Genomic DNA, 13,348 nt, shown 5'->3' with positions numbered 1-13,348 from the left:
AGCGACTGTGGATTTGATTGTTGAGAAGAAACCTTTGCAGACACCAGACTCAGAGGGGACGGCTTTCTGCTGGCCGGCTGGGCCGAGAATAAATCTTCCAAGTTCAGTGTTGGTGGTTCAAACCTCCATCTCGCCTCCCTGGGCTCTAAACTTGTACCCAGGGGTGGGGGAGCATCTAGTATGGCAGCTTTGGTGTGTGAATGTGAATGTGAGTGTCTGTGGGAAGTCATCAAATAACCTAATGTTTCTATCAAATGCAGAAAATAGAATTTGAATATCTGATGTGCCGTCTGTGTTACGGCCAATGAAACATTTTGTGGAATTTGACAATCATTGCACCCTGTATTTATTTACACATTTACATATCTCCCTAAGATATTTTTTGGTAGTCAGGTTTTATATATAAAAGTGATTAAATTAAAAGATATTGATGACAATATCTCAAAACAGTTTGATCCTGCAGTTTTGTTGACAGAGTGTGAACATTATCGTCACATCAGCGTGGCCGTGTCCTCTTCACAGATAAAAACAATAATCCACCTGCATTTACATCATCAAAAACAACACATTAACACTCCAGAGCAAAACAGCCTTTCATCAATTACCACAGCACTCCACGCGTATTCATTGGAAATTACTGGACTACTCTTGTGCATTGTTTGAACTCTTCTAATCCTGCCACTGCTTTCACCACAAATTTGCACAAGCCGCCATTAAAAGCAGGATAATCACGAAAATAATTTCCCGGCTTTGAGATAGCGTCACCATAAAACACTGATGCGCCATTTCTGCACACAACTTCACACGGATGCAACAGAATGAGCTGCGCAACTGAGGGGTTATTGGTGCTTTGGTTTATGCAGGTTCATGCAATATTTTACACTCTGTTGAATGAGCAGGGGCTCATTAGCAAAATCACATGAAAGCTAGGAGGTATCTGAAGGTTGCTAAGAAACTGGTTTGGAATCCCTTCCCTGGTAACAGACACGACGACAGCACGCATACTTTCCTGCTGCAGGAGGGAAACGCACGCAAGTGTACGGAAATTTACATCTTGTTTAAATAGATGAACAGAATAAATCTGATCCGATGTGACAGTGTTGTTGTTGTTGTTGCCGTGAAGAAGTAATCTCGATTCATTTGTGACCCCCCCCCCGGTAGTTATCATGCAGGATACATACACAGAACTGTGTCCACGCAACCTGAAACAAAACAACCACGTCCGGTCTGATGGTAACCTGTGCGCCACAGTGACCGGCTTCTGACGGAGGCCGCTGGCTGGAGGATGTTTGGTTCACGCTAATCCCTCGGCTCCTGAGGCCGGGCTTTTGGGTCATGTGGGAATGAAGGCAGCAACCGGCTGGCATGCAGCTCAGAGTCCTGGCTCAAATCCTCAACTTGGCACTAGTATTAGTATTAGAATGAATATGAGTATTAGTTCAGGTTGGTGTTGGGAGGCAGAATATGAAAACAGATGTTGACGGCAGGAGGGAAGGGGGAGGGACCGACTGGCTTGAATGGATGATGGGAAAAGGGACAGGGCGGGACAATGGAGGCAGTGTAACTGTAATCCAGCTGTGGTATGAAGAATCTCTTCATTGGATGATTTTCACTTTCCTCTCCTCTCATTGTTGAACTGGAAGAGCCCAAAACCCCAGATGTACTATTTTACTGTAGATGAGGTCTCGACTATTAAAGCAGCCTTGCACGGTCTAATCAATGGAAAGCACCAATTAGGTTTGTTAATGAGAGATAATTAAAGAAGGGTGCTGTGGCTATATTTAGTCTGGCACAAGAGGACACTTTGAAGAACGAGGAAGCAGGGAAGAGAAGGAGGACAGGAAAGAGAATATGATTTCAACGGAGGCCGCTTGTAGTCACAAACTGTCTGCTATCGGCTCACGGGCAATGATTGACTGTTAAGCGTACACATTAGTTCCCGGCAGAATCAAAAGTACTGGACACTTGGTTACATTAACAGGCCTGAGATAGTTTATGAATTGCAGCAGTGTTTCCTTTTAGAGTAAAAGTGTGTTTATTAATAGTAGGATCTATACAATTGGCGATAAATTCATTGGTACTTGAGGTCACATCACCACACTTCCTTGCAGCAAATTGCTTTTCTCACCTTGAAAACCTTTAAAAAAGTCCTGCTTGAGAGAAATTGCTGTCAAGATCCTGACGCCCTTTGTTGTACTGACCTTTATTAAAGTGAGGGACAGTCAGCGAGGTTGAGTCAGGTGATATAAACTAATTGTCACAACTTTCTTCCATACCCAATCTGGTGATATCAAACAGCGGAGTTGGAATTCAGACTCTCAGTACTGAAAGGGTTGTGTTTGGATTTCATTCTTCCAGATGGTGCCGTGCCGGAGATGAAGCCGACGGGGTTATGTCAGTGTAAAGTGCAGTGGTTCATCACCAGCTCGGGCATTTAGGTGTGAGCAAAGGCTGAGTCCTGATGTAGTATGTGATGCAGATGTTCTCTCTGTAGACTGTGTTCTAGGTCAATCTGTGTTCAGGTTGAGACGGGCTATTTTAGGGCAGGTGATTCTGTGTGTGGGTTGGGCTTTGTGCAGCTGCCAATCATGCCTGCTCTACTTTATGCTTTCACAACTGTCTCTTTTAGCTCCCTTCCTCACCTTGTTGTGTCTCACTTTGACCTTTTGCACCATAGCCTCTGCTTATTTGGTGTTTTCCACCTTTTCGCATGTCTTGATTTGTTCCACCGACTCACCAGCTTTGATGCGGATGTTGGGGCTGCGGATCTTGCCGGCCTGGTTCTCGGCAGTGCAGAAGTAGTCATTGTCGTGGATGTAGCTGTTATAGGCGGAGGGCGAGAAGGGGTACAGCTGCAAGGTGCCATTGGCGTGCACGTGCCGGATGTGGGGCACGTCGTAGATGTCATCGCCGGTGGCCAGGTACCAGCGTAGAATGGCACTGGGGGTGCCCCCTGCTGGACAGGGCAGGGACACCCCCACCGAGCTGGAGTAGGTTACCCTCTGCAGGGAGGCATTCACAAAGTACAGCCTGGTAGAGCCCACATCCTCACTGTGTACTGCAGGGGGAAACAGACAACACATAGTCACTCAACAAGATGGAGGTGAGAGAGCACCATCGAGCACCTGGCACACAGGATGTAAACATAAAAACCTGAGCGTTAGCAAAGTGGACAATTTAATGCAGAGAGGCATCTCAGCGATGGGCAAAAGTTGAGTGGGCATGTCCTTCAAATGTGTAGTGAAATAATCATAACAAATGTATGTCAAATGTCCAGCTGCAAACATCAGTCATGTGATGTGGAAAGCCAGGGATTTGGGCTAAAGCCTTCGATGGTTTAGGTGGATCGGAGGGGGGGGGGGGGGGGGGGGGGGGGGGAGCCTGTTACCTCTGTACAGTGTGTGTGCGCACATACACAAAGATAAACAGAGAGAGAGAGAGAGAGAGAGTGAGAGAGAGAGAGAGAGAGAGAGAGAGGCATGCAGATAGGTTATGTGATTGGAATTTCTATGCCAGACGCAGAGATTTAAGTCTATTTAATCTCCTTACATATTTAACACACACACACACACACACACACACACACACACACACACACACACACACACACACACACACACACACTCAGGAGTGATATTCATTGGCACTCAGATTAAACACACACCTCCAGCAGAGGAAGGAGAGTGATGAGAGGAAAGATGGTGGACTCAAATTTGGGGTCAATATTGGAAAGATTAGAGGAGAAATTAATGGGGGGGCGACGCTGCTGATGGACAGATGTGGATGTCGATCACTGCTGATTCTCACTTATTTCATCTAACATAGACACCATCCACCACATGGTCGCCCACTTAAAGCTGAAAGCACCACATAAAAAACTTTAAAACATCACCGGTAGATGCTGAAAGATACCAAAAGTTCAAGAGGTTTGATGCAAATAGGTTGAAATTAGCACTCAGAGTGATGCTGTTCTGAGAGCCATTTCTCCGTTTTTATTCTTTTCAAAAGGTTTCAAAAGTATTTTTTTCACACCTGGTAAGAGCAATGCTTTTTAAAGACAAGGATCTATACAGACTAATGCCTAATTAAATATTATACATATGAGAATATAAATATGAGTGACTTTTACTGATGTTTCAAAGCAAAGTAGTTTTCTTTCACATTTCTTGATTTACAGACTCAGCAGTTTGCTTTAATTCAAATTATGTATCTTTATCAAATTTCAGGAATTTTGTAAATCAGCCTATTTGTGCATTTGCAGCTGTGCAGTTTATACACAATTACTAGGTAGGTGGTGTTTATTGTTTTTTAAACTTATCACAGATAAATAAATAAATAAAAGCACTAAAGAGCTCGACAGAAAAGAAAATATTTAAATTACATAAATTATTTCTAATGAATTTTTTTTCCCTAATAGGCCCTTTTTTCCATATTTCCCAACCTACTGCAAAAGAGAATGAACTCAGTCCATTGAACAACAAATCCAGGAGGGTAAAAATATTGATTAATTGACTTTTATCCATTAAAAAAAGAAGCTAAAACAAACAAAAAAAATAGTTTCTTTTAATTCAGCTTATCTGTTGAACTTATCTGTTGAACTTATCTGTTGCCTGTCGGACTTGTTCAGCAAAAGGTGAGGAAAGAGACTTTGTCATGACTAAGTATTTTCGCGTTCAATGATGTGAGATAAAACTTTCCAAATTAAACTGGTAATACATTGTTGTTTTCGACTGAATACATTTTCATTGTGGCCACTGTGCCGTGCCACATAAATAAAAGCCTTAACATGACATTATTTTTGAATAATCCGGTAATCATGCCGTAATACTGAGGAAAAAGGATAATGGAGCAATATCCCCGTTGTTCATATTTAATAACTTCAGAGGAGCTTCACAGCAAAACAACCAAAATAATATGAAACCATTTGTGTGAACAGTGAGTATGAAGTTTCAGATCAGATGACACTGAAAACAACGAGATTATCAAAGAGAGATCCAAACACGCAGTAAAAAATCAGGAGTGAGGACAAATATTTTGCTTCATTATGTGACGCAATTTAGTCGCTGGCTCATTAAAACAGTGAGAATTTGTTGAAGCTTTATCATAAGTGAAGCGTGGCTCGGAACTATTGGTGGTGTGAACAGACAAACATTAGAAAATAAAGCCTGGAAGAATAAATCTTCAGCATCAACTGTGTCACTGAGTTCAAAACACCCAAGACATCTCTTTTATCCATCTGTGGAAAGGCTGAGTAGTCAATGATTTCAGAAAGAAATACTTTCTCTGGTTGAGGGATTGATAAAGCTGGGTAGCATGTTACAGATGGTATATGAAAATGTGTCTGGCAGTCCGGTGGTGGGCTGCAAAAACCAGGTCAGACTCCCTCCCCTCTGCAGATTACTGATAATGGCCCCTGAGCATAAAGCCCATATTAAAGATTGCAATATCTATAATCTCCCAATGGGGAGACAGCACTAAAGTAGTGGAGTGAGGGGGTCACCCTGAGAGCTCAGGGGGGCTGGGCAGCAGAAGCACCTCTCATACAGTAGATTATATGGCCTGGGGGCCTGGGCACTGGGGGGGTTGTGGAGCACTGGGACTGATGGAGCGGGAAGTGGAATAGAAAGGGGATCAGAGCAAACTCCCACCACTCAGAGCCTGTCAAAACCAGGCGAACCACATGTACTCAGTGGACACACACACACACACACACACACACACACACACACACACACACACACACACACACACACACACACACACACACACACACACACACACACACACACACACACACACACACACACACACACACAGCACTCTGGAGGAGTACTGGGAGGAGACAAAGTGGGTTGCCATGGTGGCACTGCCACTTGAAATCTGTGACTGGATTAAAAAATAAATAAATAAATAAATAAATAAATAACACTTTAACCTAACGACACTGATCCACCGAACAATCTAAATTTAGAATTTCTAACTCTCCAAATCCTGACACTTTCACAAGTCCCAATTCATTTTCTACGCTCCGTCCAGCTCAGGGTTCCCCTCTGGACACATACACATTCACACATACGGGCCAGATAGAGTCCCCAACCGACCTGAACTGCATGTTTTGGGTCTGTGGACGTAAGCCCCCCCCCCCGGAGAAAACCCACACATGCAAAGGGAAAACATGCAAAGGCCAAAGTACCATAACCAATTCATTCTAAAGGCTTCGAAACATGTTTAGAATTACAGTTAAAGAGGGAGTGAACTTCACAGAAAGAGTTTGAGGGAGTTTGGGCCGATGTTTGATTCATCAAAAACAGATATTTCGTCAGTGTCAAGCGGAGCGTCCTCATCACTTCACACCAGGTGCACTCGCAAGCTCCACCGGCACAATGTTGGCTTGTCCCAGACCGGCGGACTTTCCACTCCATTTAAAACCAGCACATGAAACATCATTTACCACCTGTGCCAACCGGTGTGGATAGCTTCTGTGACATGAAAACAAAATACCAACAGCGGAGATCACAACAAAAGCTCCATTGTAGGCATAACTGCATCTTTCTCATGGCCTGGGAAGAACTACGCCCCAAATGAAACCATGCCTTTTTGAGGGAAATTAGGCTCGGCCAGTCGCACACTGTCCAATCGCGACTGTGAAACATGTTAATAGTGTCAGACCTGCTGTATGTGTGTGTGCTGTCTCAGCGCATCGCGTCACCACGGCCGGTCTGTTCCTCAGCTGATTCACTGTCACAGAGACACTGCACTACTGTGCGACCGCACGAGAATTAGAAACTACTCACTGGGGTCCGACTTAATTATAGATGCCCACGTTAGACATTAAAACAAATTAAATTTGGAATTGTGACATTTTATGCAAATTACCACACAAAATGAGCTGAGATAAGTTGAAATATAACGAGTCTCAAAGAATTATTTGATAGCAATTCTAAGGATTTTAGTAAAACAGTTTTGGCCAACTGACAAGAAAGAAATCCACTTTTTTTTAAAGTTATGTTACAGACTTCAATCATACTGTGATGATTCTGATAACAACGATTGCCTTGGTCATGGTATCCATGACGTGTGGCGATCATCCTGACAAGCCAGAACGCTGCCAGAACTTTATTGATAAAAGAAATTACATAATTAAAGATATACACCGTTGTCAACCCTTCAGCTCTTTATGATCATGGAAAATTCTCAAAGATACTGTTGAATTTCATTCCCTCTTCATACGAGATGAAACTTTTTATCAGGTCACACTAATCTGGGGCAGAAGTGTTCAAAATGTGGAAGGATGAGCCCCCCTCCCACCTCCATCCCCCACCCCCCACTGATTTGTTTTAGATGAAGTAGTAATTATTGTTTTAATGGTGGCTTTCCTTAAGTTTGTTCGTTTTCTACATTAACATCTATTGCTATTAAGCTGTTCAGATCCACAGGAAATACCAAAGCTTAACTTTTCTCCAGCTAGTTATATGATTTAATATGAATTATCTGGTAGATCTTTATATGTAGTTGGCAGATGCCACGCCAGTTACACCCAGTGCTTGGTGCCGCTTTACCCTTTTGGGATGTGTTTTCATTGAACAAATAGTAGTTTTACTCATAAACTTGATGACTTATTTTATCAGGATTTTATCTATAAAAGAAAAACGGATGGTTTATTTCAATGACAGTCGGTGGACAGCCCGTACACCCCAAAGCCGTGGGGTTTCAGTGGTGTTGCTGTTTCTGTTCACCTGCACCCAGGAGGCTTCATCAACCTCTTTCAGACACAGCACCAGAGAAAAGCAGCCCTCTCTGGAAGGTGTTGGAGCGCTGATGGCACCGCTGGAGCTAAACCTCAGGCTGTCAGAGTCGCAGCCACTATTTTATACATCCTGCCAGAGAGCCACGCATGAATATGTATGTCAGAGAGGCAGAAGTCATAACCTATGCAAGGTTTCATCATGCATAATGCAGCTGATCTACGCCTCTCCAGGATGTGAGCGTGCACCGGTGTGCGCGCACGCACACGCACACAAACGCGCGCACGCCCATGCACATACACACTCGAGGTTCAAAACAGTATTGTGATGAGGAGGTAAACACACTCCTGAACCCCCCCAATGTTTCGCATTCACACATCCTCACTTCCAGATGTCCCTGTGCCCAAGCACAAACATAAACCAGCCTATGCTGCTCTTCCTCTCTCACCGAACTCCATATTTATATTCCTCTCTAACGGGAAAAATCATTTTCACAAAAGTTCCTTTTTGGTGATGTGAAGCATATGCAGCAAAGGTCAAAACCAGACACACGCGAGACATGCACGTCACCCGTGTAATCTGTCGAAAAAACATCACTTCTAACCAAACCAGTGCCGGTTCTTGACCCGCCATGTCCCAACACTCGTCCTTCAGGTGCCGTTCAGGATTAAAAGTTGTGTTTTGGGCATAAAGACGCATCTGTGTGTTCCAAGCACGAAGCTGCGCAGGAAGAACTGGGAGGAGACGAGCTGTAAGAAGGGGTGTGAATTGAATATTGGCGGAATATGGGGGTGGACTCAGATAGGTGTAAGCTTATGGATAATCCTCCGGGGTCTGGCATAAGTAGGTGGTTGTGGGTGGAGAAGAAAAAGGGGGGGGGGGGGGGGGGGGGTTGTTGAGGTTACATCTAATCAACGAAGGGGTATCACTGTTCCCCACCCACTGTCTTTCAGTACACCCTGTCCCCAACAATCTTCTCCCCACTCCCCCCCCCACCCCCCCGGACTGTGCTGTGTCAGTAAAAAAAAAAAAAAAAAAAGTGTGCTACTTCAGCAGTCCCCTGGGACCTGCTCCCCCCTCACATCAAAGCAGCCAGTTTCTCTCTTAATGTGAATATCAAATCTGTGGATCACAAGTCCCAGCACAGTCTGCATAAACTGCCCCTCCCCCAGCCTTTAATTCTGCCTAGTGATGAGGGAGAGAGAGGGAGGGGAGTTACTGCGAGAGGAAGCGACGGTGAGAGGGAGGGAGGGAGAGATGGAGAGAGAGATGGAGATAGAGAGAGGGAGATCCAACAAAAACAACTACTTGCTTCAGAGATTTGACATTTGCTGAACACTCCCTCCTTCTGAAAATGTGCAGCTCCAGCATCCAATAAAATTTGGAGGAGGTCTGTCTCAATTTAGCATCAGCGTGGTGTTACACAGAGTTCTCACTGGGAAAGAAAAAAAATCTCTTGATGATGGTCGTTTGCATGTTTTTTTTTTTTTTTTACAGTGCTTTTAATTGATTATTTCTTTTCATGTCATTTCATTTGGTTTTATAATAGATTGAACTGCAAATGGGAAAGCAGGAAAGCCAGTGACAGGGCTGTGACGTCTTGTTCTTGAAATGGGAAGTGCAATAGGCCCTTTTTTTTTTTTTTTTTGCTGCTGATTCTTATTAACAGCACACTTAACCCACAATCTGGCCACTGATTTCACCACAAATATACATTTATACATTTTACTTTGAAGGGCTGATAGTTGCGCTGTCACACTATACTTAGAAGACTTTAATGATGGAACATCAATTATGAGATTGAGATGGTTTTTTTTTTTTTTGGTTTTTGATTTTTTTTTTAAATAGATTTTATTTCATTTCAACGCAGTGTTTCAATCTTAAATATAAAGAATCTGCATTATGTGAGTTTGTCCCTGAAAAGAACAAATCCCACCCTAAATTCTCCTGGGATGTTTTAATTTGCCCTTTAACCATCCTGCGGGTGGATGTTTGTGTAATCTTGAATGTAAAATGGAATAATTTCAGGTTTTAAAGTGGTGAAAAATGGATGCTCGTGTCCTCCCTGAGTAATGATTGGCACCCCTGCGGACCACACAGCTCTGTCACTGAGTGGTGCATGAAGCTCAGATTGGCGCTTTAATTGTGCAGCCTCGCAAAGGAAGCGCAGAGAATTGGACTGGGGAGGAAAAGGGGGGGAATTTTTGCATATTTTTTTTTATTTGGTGGGTAGGGTGTGCAGAAAGGACCACAGGGAGAGGGACCACCTTATTGCTTTGAACACCTCTAATTAGATTTCAACATGTCATTTGAATTTTCCATAAATCACTTGAAATATTGATTTATTTTTTAATTTGAGACAAAAATAAAGGAAGCCTCCTTATTAATAACTTAATTAATGCAAAGTTGGTAAATACTACATTTTAAAAGTGAGTTAAAATAAAAAATAAGAACATTCAATGCAAATTGCTGAATAAAATTACGAAAAGGCTTTATGTTATACTCTTTATAACTGCACAACATGAATGTGTTTAAATCCATGCACTGGTCTGTAATTAATTAACATTTATAGAATGGTAAATTTGAATGTCTGACACAGATTAGCTGCATTTTTAACTCCAAAATCTCCCTAAAATGTCCTTTTTTGCGTGCTTTCGGCGTGTCGTGGAATTAAAATCGTGCAAAGCATGAAAAAGGAGGGAGCCTCTCGTTTAAATCGTGCAGAAATAACAATCCAAACATTTGACAACAAAACCAGGAGGGGCGTCCCCGCCGCTTGCCCTCATCCACGCGCCCGTCAACACAAACACGTCGCCCCCGCGCACGCGCTGACACGCGCGAACACGTCCGCGGGGTCCAGGTGGGCTATTAGTGAGGAGCATGACCGGGCAGGTCTGCAATCTGCACCCATGCACGCCCCTGGAGTTTCTCTTTTGGAGAAATAGATTTGCGCGCATTAATATGATTCCACAAGCTTCCCAGCGAGACTCTGACAGCACATCTTTCAAGCTGAATGGAGGGAAAGTGCGCGTGAAACGCCACAGATTTGACCCCATGCAAATGTATAATCACCATAATTAATTATGGTTATCATAATATTCTAATGTGAGGAAATATCAGAAACTAAAACTGCAAATGGACCTAATGGCCTATTTTGAGTCAGTTTGCGCGAAGAACCGCCATATCCCTCCTCCCAGCCAATTCATTAGCTCAGACTTTTTTTTTTCCTCTTGCAATAAATGGTTGCCTTCATTTAAGCATTTTCCAATCAAAGAAAACTTGACAAAAGCAACACGCAAACATGTTTCCAAACAAGCAGACTATACAAAGGCCTCGTGTGGAGATAGTGTTGAATTCCTGTTATTTTCGACGCAGATTTGTTCAGGATTATTATAATGCACTGTAATAGCACAAGATCAACTTTGCAGTAGGGTCAGGGATTTGCTGCATACACTGAATAAGAAAAGAAAAAAAGTAAATCCATTACCAAAGAGAAAAAAACAAAAAAAAAAACAAAAGCAGTGTCTTTTTGAAGAAAGAAATAAAAACAGGAAATTTTATAAAGATCAAATGCATTTAAAAAAAAAAGAGGACAAATCTGAATACACTAATTATGGCCTTCATGAGGGTGTAGACCTATTAAACTAATAAGGCCGTTGTGAAGAGAAAAGGCCTTTTTTTTCATTTGTGTCCAAATTAAAATGGCAATAATTTGTCATTACCTAGAAAAAAAAACATTGAAATCCTTTTAAAATGTCATCCTAAAAAAAAAGAGCATCTCCGTGTGCCAAAATCCAGCCCATCAAAACAGCTGCAATTAGCAAAGGCTACACAATGAAAGCATCAAGATGTCCCAAAATCTCCAACATCCACATTCAAACTTCACATAAATGCAGCATTTTGAGGTGCATTTGCTTTATAATTGTCAATCAATTTATATAATTGCGGGCCGCTACATGTTTTCATTTCTGTCTCACCCTCCCTCTGTATTTGCACCTCATTCTCCCTATTCAGCCATTTTACATATTCATAACTGGAGTTGGTAATGCGAAAACAATCCGTGCTATCAGCACCATCTGAGGCTTCGTGGTCCGCTGCAGGGAACCACAAAAGCATCCAGGTGGAGGGGAAAAAACACACTTTAAATCTTCACTTTGACTACATTTCCACTTGCCCAAAGGCAGCAGGTTTACGCAATTTGATTGAATAAAAATCATTTTCAACCCACAAATACACTCGATGATACATCAAAGCACAAACCACACCGCGTCCACAGCTTGTAATTAACCACAGCTTTCCACTGTCACTTTTCAATCAACTTATAAAAAAGAAAACCAAAACCTGACAGTCCAGCACTCAGTGCGTACAAATATTTCAAGCATTTCTTTTTTTTTTTTTTTTCCCCTCTTACCTTCTTGGAGAGAGTACAGCAGGAGTAAAGTTACAAGCCACATGCCATAAATAGCAGGTATATTTTTCAGGAATGTTTGGCAATCCTGGCAAGTGTGAGGAGGCGCGTTTTTTTGGCCAGGCGGGTCTCCGTGCTGGACTGGCGACTGTGCTCCCCGGAGGTCTCTCCAGCCCTGCTGCCCCGCTAAGCGTGGAGGGGAAATGAGAGGCGCCTCGGCCCCGCCCATGTCCCCTCCTCTCCTCCCAAGACTACCGTGCATACAAATCCATCCTCCATACACTAATCAAACACCGCGGAGCCACAGACCACTGCAAAGCCGAGGCTTGCTTTGAGTTGAACTGCGCGGTTTTTTGTTTTTTGCTCTTTTTTTTTTGGCGCACTTGTGACCGAAACTGCCCCGCAGTGAGCGCGGGAGCCGGGCAGACTGATCTGCTGGCACCTTGGAGAGCGCACCCACCTGTGCGCCCCTGATCACCGCGTTTCTTTGCGCAATATGGATTTCCAAAAAAAGCCGCTCAGATTGCACCCCAAAGAGCGTTTAAATGGGTTAATATATTGCTCTTCTTAGATTTGGGCTTTTTTAATCACAGGGCCGCGGAGCTGGAGAGTGAGAGAGAGCGAGAGAGAGAAAAAAGCTACAACAGTTTTTCTTTGTCTTTCGGAGCCGCCGTGCAACGTGCGAAGACATTTGCGCACAAAAATGCACTGCAGTTAGAGAGGAGGAGAGAGGGTGGAGGGGTGTGGGGCATGGCACTTCCACACAGCAGATTAAAAAAAAGAAAAAGAAAACTGCAGGTAAATTAAACCTATAATAAAATATTGTCTTCAAGCCTTTAGGAAGACTGAGCAACTTTGTAAACAGATGGTTTCCCCCTTTTCACCCTGAGCTCTGTCGCGCCTGATATGCAAAGCTCCGCTGCATGAAAGCATGGAGGAAGGCAAGTTGCAGGACCCTCCCAGTTCATAGAATATTTAAAGTCACTGTGGATGCTGGTGGTAAGTCTGAAACCTGATCCCCCTGCCGCAACAACCGCTTATATCAAACGTACCAAAACGCTGCAGGAAAACAGCCAAAATAAAAATAAAATGAGGCGATGAAGCATGAAGCATTTTATAAAAGAAGTGGTTCTTTGATTGCATCGTCTCACAGACTGACAGTAATAATAGATATTGCATTCATTATAGTTTCAAC

General features: G+C 43.1%; 1 protein-coding gene across 1 annotated transcript in view; it reads right to left on the bottom strand.

Moving 5' to 3' along the window:
* LOC308121593 (cell adhesion molecule DSCAML1-like) overlaps positions 1–12,382 on the bottom strand; it is a gene marked incomplete at its 5' end in the record, with an annotated part of 53,291 nt that extends 40,909 nt beyond the window's left edge. Inside the window, 2 exons of the mRNA XM_080482906.1 lie at positions 2,738–3,058; positions 12,157–12,382. Of these exons, the coding sequence (XP_080339032.1) occupies positions 2,738–3,058; positions 12,157–12,382 (547 nt within the window). The remainder of the gene's footprint in view (positions 1–2,737; positions 3,059–12,156) is intronic.
* Between the last annotated feature and the right edge of the window lie 966 nt (positions 12,383–13,348).

Source organism: Lipophrys pholis, assembly GCF_963383615.2.
Source record: "Lipophrys pholis genome assembly, chromosome: 16".
Lineage (NCBI taxonomy): Eukaryota > Metazoa > Chordata > Actinopteri > Blenniiformes > Blenniidae > Lipophrys > Lipophrys pholis.
Note: the sequence above shows the minus strand (reverse complement) of the source record. Positions and strands in the feature narration are given on the sequence as shown.